The 16,553-nt window shown below is 42.1% G+C and overlaps 1 protein-coding gene across 3 annotated transcripts; it reads right to left on the reverse strand.

Moving 5' to 3' along the window:
• Nucleotides 1-1,209: 1,209 nt before the first annotated feature.
• On the reverse strand, nt 1,210-15,301 carry egfl7 (EGF like domain multiple 7). Of its 3 annotated transcripts, XM_023338449.1 has the most exons (9): nt 15,069-15,300; nt 10,275-10,453; nt 9,678-9,800; nt 8,389-8,501; nt 7,119-7,214; nt 6,786-6,986; nt 3,119-3,195; nt 2,403-2,565; nt 1,210-1,668 (listed from the first exon to the last, which is right to left on the reverse strand). In XM_023338449.1, exons 2-9 carry the CDS (start codon nt 10,352-10,354, stop codon nt 1,649-1,651), a joined length of 873 nt encoding a protein of 290 aa, XP_023194217.1. In that variant the 5' UTR covers nt 10,355-10,453; nt 15,069-15,300; the 3' UTR covers nt 1,210-1,648. The 3 variants fall into 3 exon arrangements, with proteins under 3 accessions (XP_023194217.1, XP_023194215.1, XP_023194216.1); XM_023338447.1 differs by having other exon boundaries at nt 1,210-2,565; nt 15,069-15,301; XM_023338448.1 differs by lacking the exon at nt 15,069-15,300 and adding an exon at nt 13,433-13,605 and having other exon boundaries at nt 1,210-2,565.
• Between the last annotated feature and the right edge of the window lie 1,252 nt (nt 15,302-16,553).

Genomic DNA, 16,553 nt, shown 5'->3' on the forward strand with positions numbered 1-16,553 from the left:
ATGCACCTGTTAAAAACTGTTGGCACCACATGCTGCAAGAAAGCCCACAACATAACGTTTCAGTTTTCCCGTGTTTCTCCAAACGTGGTTTGCACAATGACATTTTGCCTCATCTGACCAGACCACATCTGTCCTGGTGATTCCCTGATTTGTTCAAATCAAACAAGCACCGACACTCTTTTGCTCGAAAGTGGAGTCTTGCGTAGTGATTGTGCATTAGATGCCATTGTGGCAGATACAGGTATCCCGCAACTCTTTTTAAAAAAAAAAAAAAAGATGATCCTCTCAATCATTTTACCGAACGTACCACTCTGTGTAATAGTTTGTTAATCAGAACCTTTTTTTTTTAATAGGTCATTGGTTAATATTCCACCAGCTGATATTGGTTTGTCTGTAGTAGCGTTGATACTTTCTAAACACTAGAGGAAAAAAAAAAAGATGACTTCTTGGGTTTCTATGCCTTTTTGAGCATGTTTCAATACTAGTTCCCTGCTTCATTCCACTACTTTACTACAAGTGTTTATGGGCTGAGAGTAGAAACGGCTCCTATTTAGTTCAGAAGCTGTTTCCACTCGTCTAAGAAGAAAAGAAATTGTAAAAGTAGCAGCCACGTTAAAACGTCTTAAATTCAGGATTCACTCACTTGAACGTCCATCAGCACTCATTTCAAAGCAGATGGTTTGGCAGCTTGCTTCTCATGAAAAAAAACAAAAAGATCAGGTACTTTTTTGTGTGTGTGTTTTGTTATCGCAACATATTTCTGACATCAGTTCAGGCACCTATTGCTTCAGGCTTTAATCCTCTTCTTATCTGACTTCTGACTCAAATGCAACCTTTTTTTGAGCCAGGGTCACGGTCACCTTAACCAGCCACTCTGTTATTATTGGAGCAACCATACCCACTGCCATAACCCCATCTGACAAAACCTTGTTATATGACTTGAAGAGATTCATTAGCGAAAAAATATCCAACCATGACTTCTCCCCCTCCTCACAGTTTTAAAATAATTTTTACACCCTAAAACATCTCAAGGATATCTGCTACTGCTCTTTATGGAAACTCTTTTAGCAGAAGGTTTTTATTTTTCATCCCTGGCCTGTCCCGTATTTACTTCCATCCTACAGCATTTCATTGAAAACATACAAAAATGATGTTTTTGCAAAGCAATTCATTTATGTGTTTGATACTGATTGAACACGCATACACAAGTTTGTTTTTTTAATTCACACTTTTATTACAAAAAAACGTTACAAAACTAGATCAAAACTAAGAGCACTTAGGAATGCCTACAGGTGACCATAACTTAAATACATAAATACAGATGTGTGCAAAAGGCCCCGGGACCAGGGTGGAGCTCTGACACAGGAGAACACAGCTGCACTGATGCGAGTGGCTATACGTCAAGCTTCGACCGACGCAGGGCGGCGAGGCCGACCCGCTGCTGCAGGTACCGTTGCAAAAAAAAAAAAAAAATCAAGACCCCATACGGAGAGACTCAACTTAGAAAACCAAAAATAACAACAACAAAAAACTAATTTCACTGAATTTTTCTTTTTGGAATGGTGGGGAAAAAAATCAAACATTTGTGCGGGTGCATGCGTCACAAAAGCTCTGAGATGGCTTCTGACGATTTTTTCCTTCTTGTCCGCTAATTCTCCTGACAAGAGCCTGGAGGAGAGAATGTGGAGAGAGTTACGACAGCATGAACACGAATGGAAAAGGAGCAGAGAGGGAAAAAAAAGAAAGAAAAAGATGTCAGATTTTTAACGTGCTGATCAAGATGAAACAGAATCTGGTGCCGTTCCAGAGTGAGGATCCTTCCCGCCTCTAGAGGCGTTTGAACGAACGAGGAGCCTTCAAGGTTGGAGTTTTGTAATAGTATATATTTTTTTAAAAGCATTAAAAACTGTTATTTGGATAGCCTCAGGCTGATTGTTGGAAATATCTGCCGCATTTATACTTCGATGCTAATTTTTTTATGTCTCCAGATGAGATTTTCTTGGCCAGGAAACTCGTCTGGAGACGCTTTACTCCGCTCTTTCTTAATTAGATTATAATTTAAGAGCAAATATATCACTTTGTTTGTGTCTTTTGTTTTATATTTAAGCTATCATTACACAGCCAGGGACATTATGATGTTACACGCTAAAGATTTAACCATGTTATTTCATTATGTTAATAATAATAAATTTATTAACCGTATTACATTATAGACAGTCGTCTTATCTGCACTTTTAGCTGCTATCTGGAGCCCTTCTTTCCTGGAAAATAACTTTCCCTGTAACTTTGGACTAAATCCAGCGATTTTTTTTTATACTTCTTTTTATTTATTTATTTATTTATTTTCCCCTCCTTCTTCTGAGAGCAACAAGGAATCCAACGCCAAGCGCTCGGCTGCTCACATGTGCCGAGGCGCTCCTCCAGGAAGCCGATCTGCTCGCTGAGGGAGTCGATGCGGTCCAGCTGCCGGAAGGAGTGGGACAGTAGGGTGGTCTTCTCCGGGAAGCTGTCGTCCAGCGGCGGCGGGAAGAAGCTGCTGAATGGCGCCAACACCAGCTGCAGCTTCTGCGGGAAGCGAAAGGTGCAAAGGTTTAATCAATCAATCAATCAATCAAATTTTATTTGCATAGCACATTTCAGCAGCAAGGCATTTCAAAGTGCTTTACATCATTACAAACACAGAAACACAATGCAACATAGAATCAAAACACAGCATTAAGTCAAGTTCCATCAATAAATGTGTAATTGATTACGTTTCAAATACAATCCTAAACAGGTGGGTTTTTAGTCGAGATTTAAAAGAAGTCAGTGTTTCAGCTGTTTTACAGTTTTCTGGAAGTTTGTTCCAAATTTGTGGCGCATAGATGCTGAAAGCTGCTTCTCCTCGTTTGGTTTCGCCTTACAAGGTTTAGCCACCTTGTAAAGCGAAATAATGTTGTTTTGTTTCAGGGTAGGCTATTAGGAACAACAATAATTCAGGTGTTTTTTGTTCTTTTTTTTTTGTCCCCCTACAACACAAGACCAAGAAAGGTTCCCGTGGAGCCAGGCCGGACGGGTGTGTGGGAGGGGGTCTCTATTTAACGCCAACACGTGTTCAGGAGTTCGCTCACTCGTCTACCTTTTCCAGCAGCTCCACTCTGTTCCTCAGGCTCTGGACCTCCTCCGTGACGTTCTCCGCCAGGCCGAAGCTTCCTCCTGGAAGGAGACACGCAGACAAACGCACACGCGTCACGATTTGTAGGCGACCGCGCATGAGCGGCCACGGAAGGAACGAGTGACTGAAACGCTTCAGACACCAAAAATAAGAATAATAATGGTAAAAAAAACAACAACAACAACAACAAAAAAACTGCGTCTGGATTGTGAGGCTGCAAAAGCAAACTGTGTGAATTTAAGGCAAAGAAATCAATAACGAACATGAGCGTGTTTTGTTGGGATTTTATGTGTCGGACCAACACAACTTAGTGGGAGTTTATGACGTGCAAGGAAAAGATACATGATATCCAACCTATTGTTTTTTTTTTTTTTACAAATTAAAATCTAAAATCTGTACATTTTATTTCACCTGGATATTTATCGACTGAATTTTCTGCCAGTCATTTTTGGTGCTGCCAGAGACTCTCCGTTGGTTTTAAGGGTCATTTAGGCTAATCTGACTGTCGCTACCGGCTTCCATCCAAAGTTTCAGGTTTAAAGCACTTTTGGGTCACAAAAGTGTTTGTTTTTTTTTGTCTTTTATTGATAACAATAAATTTGCTGCTTGCTTATGCAAGCCAAACATGTGGTTAATAAAAGACAAGCACTTAAGAGTTATATTTTCCAGTTTGAGAAGAACATCTCTTGTTTGGGAGAATCAACCCCTAAAAAAACAAAAGTAAAATAAATCATTAGCTCTGTACCGTTCTTGGACTATACAAAATCTTTCCAAGGGCCACAAATAGAAAATGAAATGACTAACACAAGCACCTTTTTTTTGTACTAATCTCTAACAAACTACCGACCCCTTCGTAGAACAACTGTATTTATGTTGAACTTAAGTTACACACTTTTTCCACCAATAAAGCGACTTCTGGAGGCCATTTTGTTGCGCTGGACTGCACTTAGTGATTTCAGAGTGAGCAGGGTTCAATTCAAAGGTGACACTTTTATTCAAAATGATTATTTAAAACCACTTTTTTTTTCTCTCCCCTTCAACTTCACCATTATTCACAACTTTCTGTGAACAAGAAGTGAAAAATGCTTTAGCTTTTCTTTTTTTTTGCAAGGCAGTGAAGCCATGGGAACAGCCAGTGGGAGGGGGGGGAGACACGAAATGACCAGAAATAGACGAGCAAAACGCTCAAACCCTCCTGTGAATCGGTAGCGTCTGGCTCAGAGCCCCTCGAAGGGGGGAATGTTCCTTCCAGAGACGGGGACTCTGACCAGGATGAGGATTTAAGAACAACCCTCCCACCACCACCACCACCACCACCCGGCCTCTCCTTCCACTTCTCTGGTTGCACCTCCGCAGACGGACGGGGAGATGTTCAATCTCTCCCAGATGTGGTCCACACTGGAGTGGAATAAGCTAAGGAGGAGGTGCAAAAGGGAAAAGATTGGGAGACGACGGGGTGGGGGGAGGGGAACAAACTGAGGTGCATGACCCCCAGCAGACAGAGTTGATGGAGCTGGAATGAGAACACAAGCCCCGGCCAAGAACAGAGTGGATGAAAAAAAATTTAAAAAGGCGGGAGGCTGAAAAGCTTAAACGCGATCCAATGCATCTTGGCAGAGCGAGAGTCGGCTCCCCGAGCCTCTGTTTACACTCGTGATCTCCATCAACATCCCTCCGACATGTGTATATGAGCAGATAATAGAAAGACGTCTCTCGAGCGAAACGGCTCGCAGAAGCCCGTCTGCAGGCATGCGCTCCCCCCCCCCTCAAAAATAAAAATAAAATCCCTAAATTCTCTGTCATGTTTTCTGCTCTTCTGTGCGTTTCGCGCCGACTCAGCCGATCCATCACGGTCGCCTTCGGAGCTTGTGGTCAGTTTCCAGAAGAAACTCTGATAGATGGAGGGGAGTTCGGAGGAAGAGGAGGAGGAGGAAGGCCTGGGAGATTTGGCAATCTCTCGTTTATGCACAGATATTTCTTTTACTCTGAGTGCAGGAGACAGCACCCCCCCCCCCCCACCCCCTCCCTTCGTCCAAATCTCCCCCTTTTGATTTCACAGTTAGGTGACTCACCAAAAAATGAAAAGAGAGAAAGAAAAAATCCCCCAGGCTGGAAAGAGTTGACGAAATCAGGAAGAGCTACGTCTACTTCAATTTTTTATTTTTTATTTTTGTTGTTGTTGCACAATTTCCCAAAAGAGCAACAACGCGGACTCGGAATGGGACTTGAAAGGAAAATCTTGGGGTCAAGAACATTTGGAGACATAAAGCAGAGTCAGAGGTGGGGGCGGTTGTGTATTGTTTTGAGGCTACATTGCCTAGCAAAAGGCTTGGAACTTTTTCCACATTTTTGTCACGATAAAAAAAAACACACAAAAACTGACATGTATTTTACTGAGATTTTATGCGAGCCACCAACACAAACCGGAGCACAGCTGCGACGTGGAAATGCTTTCCAGTTGGTTTTCCAGACATAGTTTATCTTTAGAAGTGTGACATTAAATCCCCTCGACTCAAATACCCAGGGCCGGATTGAGAAGGACGGGGGCCCCTGGGTTGAGCCAGTTTTGGTGCCCCACTCAAAAGCAAGATTTTTTTTTACTGACGCAAATCATGGCACACTTATAGGTAGATCTTTACGCTCCACTTTGTTTCTGAAACGATGTACAATAATTTCAGAATTTTCAAGTACTTAACTAGTGTTTATATTTAGAAAAATCCAAAAATATTAGTACGGCTTACCTGATTTGGGCCAGTGAGTTTTAAGCAAAGCACAACATTTTCAAAACATGCATTAGGTTATATATATATATGTATATATATATTTTGGGCCCTTGTAAGTTCTTTCTAAAGTCTTTCTAAATACTCCTAATAAAACTGCTGCACCTTTCCATTGTCTTTAGAAGTCACCTTCTTGGTTAAGGCTGAAGTATGTTCATGTGTAAGACTGGTCCAGTCAAAGTCCAGACTTTAACCTGCTTGAGAATCTGTTGGAAAACTTGAATATTGATCTTAACAGAAGAAGCTTGCAGCTGTAACTGCAGGTAAAGGTGGTTCTGACTGACAACAACAACAAAATGATGGCATATTTTAGATTTTTGAATTAATTTTTTTTGGTAAAGATTTTTGAAAACCACACATAATTTTCCTTCCACTATATAATTTTGCTCCACTCTGTGTCGGTCTGTCACATAAAACCCCAATAAAGCACACTTCAGTTTGCAAAATTAACGTGAGGAACTGAAAAACGAGAAGAATGCACAAATACTTTAAAGGCTTTTGCCTACAAAGAGACAAAAATCTAACATTTCTAATGGAGAACTAATGGAGTGTGTGAGGTGAAAACATGTGTGCATTAGCTCGGGAGCCGGATTAAATGCAGATGTTTACTTAAGCGACGGGACATGCAGTCATTATCAAAGTCCAAATGATCCCAGTCTCACCGCATGGAGCCAGCCGCGCATAACATCAGTCTGGAGTCGGCACCAGTCGCAGTGCATTATTACTCACGGTACGAGTTGAGAGTGGCATAGCGCGTACCAAAAGTAATAATGGACCGCGAAGCTGGTCATGTTTTCTTCCTCCGTCCTGCTGCAGAACATGAAAATATGCAGTTCGCGGCGCTCGTTTACCCGCGTCGGCGTGGCCACCCACTGCTGCCTGGCTGCCCTGGGTGGGTGTCGTAGACGGAGACGGCGGCGGAGGTGGAAGCTGGTGGCAGGACCGTCCGTCTCCGGCAAGCGTGAAGCCGTCTCTGCAGGCGCATCTGTAGCTCCCAGCTGTGTTCACGCACAGCTGGGCGCACGGCTGCCGCCCGCCGCACTCGTCCGCATCTGACAGCCGGGAACAAAAAAGGGGTTAAAAAAAAAAGAAGAAGAAGAAGGAAAGAAAGAAAGGAAGTCCTGAGTATGCATATGGATTTAAGTACAGCTCCTCAGGTGAATCTGAATGTGGTCTCTGCGTACCCGTTTGGCACCGGTGTCCCGTCCAGCCGGGGGGGCACGCGCACTTATTGGGTTTCAAACAGGTGCCGCCATTAGCACAGGGTTCTGCACACAGAGCTGGGGAACACATCCAAAAATATTCATTAAAAAAAACAAAAACACAACCGATTCGTGATTATTACTTTAAATCGACTCGGCAAACAGTATTGTGGTGAAATGAATGTGTTGTCTTTCCGTTATGAGCCAAATTGGTTGGCATAAAACTGGATCAGCCAGAGGGACACGAAACGTGGCATCGCATGAAAATGGCCCGTTAAAGTGAAGAAATCTAATGCGGACCTGTTTACGTTTTTGTTTTCATTCAGCAAACTGTGAATCAAGACAACAACAAAAAATTCAGAGTTCTGTACAGGAAATTAAACCTTATAGTCAGATTTATTATAACATTGCAATCTATATTTTCTTGTGAATACTATGTGAACCGTTAAACCATCCTCATGTTTGTACTGTACACTGTATTTACACAAAAAAGGTTGCTTTCATTTTGTAGAATAGAGACGGTGCGCCACCAATTGTCTTCCTGTGTGAAACACATCTAGAACACGGAACATGTTTCTGGTTAGAGTAACTGCATAATAGAAAATAATAACAATAATAATAATCTTATATAAAAATATAAATCTAAAATAACATTTTACTGCAGTGAAGCAGCAGTGTGTTCTGATGTTGGAGACCACAGCTGCCTGAGAAGAGCTAACATCTGCAAACGCAAGGGATCCCCTTTTAAAAGACGCCTGTAATTGCCTGTTTTAATAGTTCACACAACAAATATACTTTAAATTATATTAAAGTATATATGTATATATACTTTAATATATATATTAAATATTATTGTAGTGCTAAGACGTGGACATTTTCTTAGCACTACCGCACGAGCTGATACACAGATACAGACTGTTGTTCTGACCAGAACCTTTTAAATATCCAATTTTCAGAAGCGGTTTCGCACAGGAAGATCTTTGGTGGTGCACCGCCTCCGTTCTCCATTTCCTGTGTAAACACTCATCAGGTTGTTGGTAAATACCTACCCAATGCAAATCTAACTATACATATAGTTTTGGTAATATTTTCTTTTTGAAATAGAAGTTGCTAAAAATCTCTGCTGTCTTGGCCCGTTTCAGGCTACTTGTCAGCTTAAGCCTTTAGGACCAGCTAATCTGGAGGTAGGCTAAATAAAGATGGCAGCAGAGTTCAACCATTAAACACAGCCTCGTTTAAAACCGTCTTTCACCTTGGTTGCAGTTGTGTGAGTGAAATCTCCGCCAACCGGGGCAGCAGTCTGGGTAGAAATGTGAGGCCGACGCTATCCTGCTCACCTGCCGGTAAGCTAACGAGTACGTTGTTCTGTGAAGACAAGCGAAATCCCAGAGGTTACGGATCATTTGAGGTGCAGCAGAGCCTTCTCTGTGATGAGACTGTGTGACCATAGGTGAGTTTTAGTAACTTGGTGGAAAAGTCAAGCCACGGGTTCAGAAGAGAAGAGGCTGGCAGCAGTCAGATCTATAATCAGCTATTTTGGCTGCAGCCTGCTGAGAACCCGGTGTGTTTAGCCCGCCAGAGAAGGGGGTGGGGGGAATTAAGAGCAATAAATTGAGGCTAAAACTAGAGACTGGAGACATGTTTGCATGAGGACCCAAGAAAACAGACCAAAAGTGAAAGTGAGCTTTGGTGAGAGAAAAGCTAACAGGGATTAAAAAAATGTGGAGAAGGTAAACTGGGAGGGTGCTGGCGTGGAGTCCAAGATAAACAAAGCACTGGTCTCTGCGGGCAGGCAGCTCATTTCCTGTCGTTACACAAAGTGCTCGATATTTAGATTCCACTCAAACTATGTGCCATCGTGACCCACTGCTGTGTGCAGTTACGGTTTGTGAGCATGGTCGTCCTTTTGTGAAAGAAAGTGAAGATGTGTTGCTCCGTCTCCATACTTAGCCACAGTCAGATGTTATTTACGTGCGCAGATGCCTTGATTAAAACTCTGTTTTGACAGCGCTGTGACCGGGTGAAGATTTTTTTTTTTCGTTTTTTCCTCTCATTGTTACAGAGGTGCACCTAAATTTGGACCACAGCCCCCTCTTGAAAAATGTTGGCCAACCCTCAGGACCCCACCGCCCCCCTCAAAGAATCCTGTTTGTGTAGTAGAAAGGCATGCAGAGTCTTCTTCTTCAGTTGAATTGAACTGAAGAATTTATTTCAGACATTCCACCAAGAAAAAAAAATAAGGAAAAATAAAAGTAGCACTTCCATATTCCCAAACACTCTATTACCAGCCATACATACACAATCGCATGCAAATACGTTGCTTATTTTGGTGAATATGCCTGAAAAGACATGAATGTAAAACCCAAACAAACAAGTACAAAATGAATACATACAATTTTTTTTTTAATTCTCTGCCCCACTAAAATTTTAACTGACCTGGTCTGCCCCCCTCCATCTCCGGCCCTCTACGTTTTCTGCCATTTTCAAGCTTTGTGTGAGTACTAAGAAAAAAAAAAGAAAAGAAAAGTGTGAGCATCTTACTTGTATGTGCTGCAGAGGCGATGGCCTTGACACAGGGTGATGTAGGGCTTGTGCACCGGCTGGGCGTAGGACTCTGTTGCCAGGATGACATTGTGTCGGAGGTCGCCGCTGCACGCCCTCCTTCTGGAAAGCAGACCAAAGAAATGACGCGTTAAAGCCAACTTTCTTGCCTACTTTACCTTTCTCTTCAGCCAGCTTAGTGGCAGTGTGCAGCAACAGGCACGTGCTATACGACAGCAGGAAAAAAACGTCCTCATCTCATACGGGCTTAAAATGGATACTTTTGACATGTTTTCTTACTCAATATCAGTATCGGTGTCTATTTAAAACCCCCCGACTTGTACAATCGCTCCTGATTGTGCCCTGGTTAAAAGCTGACCTTTGACCTGCCTGTCTGCGCTCAACCCTTCGTTTAGTTTATTTTTGTCCACCCCCACCCCACCCAAATCAGCTCTAAAAAGGACAGCAAATCTACTCTCTTCTTAATCGCCTGATCTTTGGCCCCTGGGAGACTGACCACCTGAATGTTTGCCATTTGGGAACATCCCAAATGACAGGCGGTGATAAACGCAGACAGAGAGTTACGAGTGCCGTTACCCATGATGCCCGAGGAACTGGGGAGTGCCCATCACATGGAGGAAGAGGAGGGCGGAGGAGAGGAGCAGCTCTTGGTACATCTTCTTCCTCTTTCCCACGTTTCCCTCGCTGGGGCTCTCACACTCTGTCTCGGAGGGAAGAGGAGGATGACGGAGGATGTCTGCGACGGCCCCAGCTACCTGTGTAAAAAGAGAATAAAAAGACATTTTAGATCACGGCATGTTAAACATGACATTTCCTTCTGCACAATCTGGATGGGAAATTGGGGAAAAAGTTCAGCGGAGAGAAAAACGGCTTCATTCCTGCGAAGCCACAGGTCATCTTTGTCCGCAGACTCGAAGAGGGACGGGACTAATTTCAGCGCGCGTCAGCTGCGTCGTGTCTCAGAGAGCCGGACCGGCTTTCAGAGCAGAACACTAGCCTTTAAATCAGTGCAGACAGCAGTGGGAATCTGTGTAAGCTTGTCATTTAGCATTGGATAAGGAGGAGGGGGAGGGGGACAAAAAGGTGAGGAAGAGCAGCTTTTAGACGCTAAAACTCAAGAGCAGGAAGTCGTCAAGTGAGATCAAGTGAAGAGCGGACTGTAGAAGAGTTATTGATGTGTGTTGAGAACCAGTGGGAGAAGAAAAGCGTGTTTTAGCTGAGGATGCTTCTCTGTCGTGGTGGGGGTAGGTTAAATAGGAGGTATGGAAGGCTTGGTGTGCCAAAACAATTTTAAAAAATCAGGATGCAATTGTTTTTAAAAAACTGTAGCAAAAAGTGATACAAATAATATTAATAAATTACTACTAGGAAACAAAATACATTAATTAGAACATTTTACAAAATGAATGGAGACACACCTAATTTTTTCTTCTTATGCGTTTTGTGATGTCTGTTTTGCATTTTTGTGTGTGTGTGAATTTCCATTTGTGCTGCTTTTCTGTGTTTTTTATGCTCTTCAGTTGAAAATTGTCAGCAACTTCATGTTTTTTAATTCAGCTTGTTTTGGGGAAAAAAGTGACAAAATCTAGTTTTGGATTTCATTTTCAGGTCATTTTCTTTAGTCAAATGTTCAAAAATCTCACTTTGTTCTGTTTTTATAGTTATTTTTCATTTTTTGTTTTATAACATTTTTTTATTTTAGTGATAGCTCATAACAATTTTACAAATAGCAAGGAAAACTTGTATAGTTTTGTGAGTCATACATGCTAAGTCTTACTTTAAAACCTTTTTTTTTTCATTTTATAAATAAACTTACTTTTAACACAATATCAAATTTGGCAAATGATGTAGAATAAAGAATGCACACAAAAAACACAACACCCAATATGGATACACAGGAAGTGCTCTCAACTAAAGGCCCCCCCTCTACTGCACCCCTGTTTAGGACCTCATAAAAGCTTGGACCGGCCCTGCCCACACCTTCTCTGACTCTAAGAAGATCCAGGCAGGAGAGACAAACACCTCTCGCACAGATTATTACATACTGCAGATTACAACAAAAAAAATAATAACCCCAGACCACCTGTGAAACCCAGCTGACCCGAGAACAGCTTCCGCCAGCCTATGGGTCGAGTTTTAACACGGCTACTAAACCCCTGGGAAATCTCTCCCTGCACATTAAAGCCGTCCGAGTGCAATTGCAGGTTATAACACAGTGCAGCCTGTCGGAGAAGCAGAGTTATCTTGAAGGCGACGGTAATCCTCGGATGACAGCGTGCGTGTCTGTGTGACCCCTCCCCGCTGGCCGCGGGCCCAGAGATCCGTCGTAAAGCCTGTGTTCATTCATAAACCACAGCGGGCCAGCAGAGGGGCCTACTTTGAAACGACCGGTGCATGTGAGTTTTGCGCGTGTCTGCACACAAGAAGGGAGAAATTTACAGCGGGAGGCGGAATGCAAAAAAGAGTGGAACAGTAAACCATTTCACAAGTGCATTTCATTTAAAACGATTCATGATAAACATCACGTGTTTGAGACAAACAGAGAATCGGAGCCTGGCCCAAAGTTCTACGGGGCTCTAAGGAGAATTTGATGCGGGGATTCACTTCCAGTTAAGAGTCCACAAGCAACACAACTCATTTACATCATTCATGCTGGACAACCTGTTGTGGGGCTAACTAGTGAGCATATAAACGTCTTAAATGAGTTATACATCAGCTTGGTTTTGTTTGACAACCGCATAGTCATTCCATATTACTTATGTATAAAGCAGACCTTGGATTCCATATAAATTTATGAAATCTGTATCTGTTTGTTTTTCCAAAAATGCCACATCCAATAGTGAACGCCTCTGATCTGAAGATTAAATTTGAGAAACATTAGACACAGATGCCACAGTGCTAATTTATTTTTAGCAAATTTGTCAAACTGTGAATAAACGGAGTTGTTTATCACTGGCGGGTTTTGATTACTGGGAAATATGGCTCTCTGCCCGGGACGCCCTTCCACCAGTGGGTGGCAAAAGAACCCAAGAGGAAAGAAAAGGGAAGTAAAAGTCATTGTGACCACATTTTTATTTGCTTATTTGAATGACGGGTCAGTACAACCCTTGTGTGGTGCACAGTGTAAGCACTGTAACAAAGATGTTTGGCAGTAAACGAAAGGGATTTTTTGTTGTTGTTGCTGCTGCAATCTTTCATCTCTTTTGGTCAAATTTAAATCGGAAAATAACAAACTGATCAAATATTTTTCAAAACGCAATTTGAAAGTCATAAAACGATATTCTGTTCGAGAAAACTGCTCCCCCCCCCCCCCCCCCCCCCCTACTTTTTGTCTCAAAATAACCTTAGAAGCAGACAAGAGTGTAAACCAAGGTCAAAAACAGACTTAGTAATTCTAAACTGATGGGTTATTCCCCAAAAGAGCAAAAATAATATATAATATTAAAACTCAAACAAACTCCAAGCAATTCGGTTGTATTGTTCACATCTGCCACCGGGTGGTGCTGTTTCACAACATCAATGTTAAGATACGAGCGCCAAGACCCACGTCCATCATTTCTACGCTTCCCCGTAACATTAACCCGCACCTTGAAGTGACGCTAAAGATTCTTAGAAATAAAACTGAGCGGACAGAGAAAGGGGGTATGTCCCTTTAGGCGAAAAACACAGATGCTGCGGACGAACACACACAGACTAAAGACGTGCACGGATAGGGAAGCAAATCAACTACAAACCGTTCAGCAAAAAACAATCAGCCTTCCCACAGTCTGTCCAGTCAAAACACAGTCCTTCAGTGACGACGACTGAAAACCAACTGGCTTCTGTAAAACCGCTCTACTTGTTCAGGTGAAAGTCCGGGGATAACGCTCCGCCAGCAGTCAGGTTTCTCCCGGAGCTCAGACTGTCAGAGAGGAGCGCATGGGGGGTGATGGGAGGACCTCCTCCCACTCCTCCAGCTGGCTGTCCCGCTGCGATTTGGAGGGGATCCGCGGTGACGTCACGCCACACGCTGTGCTAACTTTTTTTATTATTTTATTTTTTCCCCCCTTTCCCTCTTGTCGTTCAGAACCCACTGTTAAAACTTCACAAGCTGACGACAGGCAGCTGGTCAGTAGAGAAGAGCCAGTCAGTCGCTTTTAGGCTGAGACTTAATTGACTGAGTGACGTAATATTGACCAAAAGATCAAAGATGTCTTCATGTGTTTGTCTCAATTGCGAAACACTTGCGAAATAAAGCTATTTTTATTCATTTTCTTAGGAATAATCATTTTTAATCTCCTAAAATAAATAATAAAAGAGTTAAACTAAATAAATTCATAAAAACAGACAATGGTATAATTTTTTTGATATGTGCGTCTTAAAAACAATTAGCTAGCTTAGCTGATTATTAAACTAGCTAAACTAGCCCTTAGCTAGTTTAATAATTGGAATGCTATACCTAATGAAAAATACGTCCCTATAGTTGTGCAATTCATAATTTGTTTTGTTTTAATCTTCCAAATGTTTCCCTTACATCTTAAAGAAGTTTATGTTATTTCATTATATATTTTATTAAAATATCTCAGTGTCCTGTGTTATTTGAACTCCCAGTCTCACCCAGCAGTCAGTGGACATGGCCAACATGTTTAGGATCTAACTGACAGCAGAAATAATCAACTTTGAGTTATTTTTTTTAAATGTCTGATGCATTCAAGTTTAATTTCATTTAGGTATTTTATAAAGCCTTGACGGCTTGTTTATTTATTAAGTATATTTATGAAAAATTGTTAAAAACATTACACGTGTGAATAGTTATTATTAACTACACATTTACAAGTAAATAAATGTTTTTATCATTAACTTACCGGACTAAGACACTTTTGGTCTTGGATGATATATTTACATCAATAATGCTTATGCAATATTTACTTTATGACCTCGTTATGCTGTGCAAATGCAAAACTTTGCATGGGAAGCAAATTAATTCCTACTGACAATTATCCGAAAAGACAAGAAAACAATTATTCTGTTGGTTCTCCGATAGGAGTTATAGTTTCTATTGAAGGAACTGCAAGATTATTTCCATTGATGCCTTGAAGCACACACCCCTAACCTTTATCTGCTTTTTATTGAACTCAAAGAAGTGCGTGAAATCCCATGTCGTTTTCAGATGTGTTTATAGGTTTTAAGATGCTTTTTTGTGTTTTAGCTTTGATGCATCCAATGAACGGGAATAATGTCTGGTTCTTCAGTATTTGACTAAATCAGAGTGACTTTCAACACTGTGAAAACGAAAAACCTGTAATACTTTTGAAAATGAACGTCCACGACGGACTGATGCAAAAAGAACATTGTTAGAATGCAGGTGTGTGAGCTGTGTGCTGATCTTACCCAGGCAGTATGCGTTCACCGGGTGTGTGTGCGCGCGCAGGCTGACAGGCGGCCCCGGGCGCGAGCCGCCGGACCCGTGGCTCAGAGGACCTCCTCATGCTCCCAGTTGCTTTTTATGGCTTGACTTTCGTTGGGCTCTGAAAATGCAGATTTTTTTGTTTCTTAAACCCACCCCTGCGACCAATTTGAGGTGCTCCTTGCGAGCCGGCTGGCGACAAATGAAATGTCTTTGGGCGTGTTTCAGTTGCTTTTATGCTGAGCTTCCTGTGGAACGCAGGAATTGGACGGACAATCCCCAAACCGGACTTCCTGTGAGTGTTTGCCGCTGATAAAAGCCTTCTCCTGCACAAACACTCTCCATCCTGCTGGAATCTGATTTTGGAGCACTTTTCGGACTCCCATTGTGGAGCACCGCAATCTTGAAGGGGGCAAAGTGCCCTCAGCCTCCTCACCTCTTGCCCTTGTGCTGCCTTGGCAGCTCAGCAGAAAGCAGCCGTTACTCGTAGCGATTTATTGAGCCAGGTCGCTCTACGCCACTCCGCCGAAGGCTGGGTGGCTCACACAAGCTCATGTTTACAACCATTTGAGATCAAATCTGGGAAATTGCAGCTTGAAGCCAAAGAGCGGCACGATAAGGAGTTTCTTTTCCCTTCCCTTCCATTCTGTGCTCCAGTGCAAACCTCTTTAATCCTTGAAGTCGCCTATAGTTTGAAGAACAGCAAAAACATTAAAAGGTCGGTGCAACGCAAGCCGAAACGTTATGGTAGATGTATAAGATTTCCCACATGTAAAAAAAAAACCTGAATGTTTTAAGAAACAATTTAGCAAAAAGACTCCTGGAACTCTTTTCCAGAAGCCTTGACGTGACTTGGTTTTTGTCGGTGTTTCATAAGTAAAGGCCCATAAAATAAAATTAAACTAAAACAAAAAAAAAGATCCAAAATAGGTTCTCCGACTCGTCAGGACAAGAAAAAAAGAAATGGCCCTCTGTTCCTCTAAGAAGCGGCCTCTCCCTGTATGAAGATTAAAATAACCGGTGCCCCCAACACAGCAGGATGAAGCCATATGAAGGCTGCGAAAGATTTTCAGGAGCCCGTTTCCTCTGTTTGTGTTGCAATTAAGGAATGGAAGCTTGAGTAATGGTAAAGGTTGGGGTAAATTCAGGAAGACCAAGAGCTGTTTCGGGATTTCATAAAAGAAAAAGAAAATAGTCGAGATTTTGATTATCTGGTGCTCAAAGAATTATGGGAACAAGCCACTGTAGATGGATGAATTTAATTGAAATCACTATGAAAAAAAGCAGTACAAAGCAACAAAGTATGGCGCTATTAGAGATTAGCATTTTTTTTTTTTTCTTCCAGCATGGTGGGGGTGGATGGTCATGGTTGGAGCACGAAAAAGTATCCACAAATTCAGAAATCAGAACTAAAACAGTTTCTACAAAATGGCTTAAAATGAAACCAAGAGAAATGGTTGATATGCAAA

The sequence above is a fragment of the Xiphophorus maculatus genome, chromosome 8 (genome assembly GCF_002775205.1).
Source record: "Xiphophorus maculatus strain JP 163 A chromosome 8, X_maculatus-5.0-male, whole genome shotgun sequence".
NCBI classification, from domain to species: domain Eukaryota; kingdom Metazoa; phylum Chordata; class Actinopteri; order Cyprinodontiformes; family Poeciliidae; genus Xiphophorus; species Xiphophorus maculatus.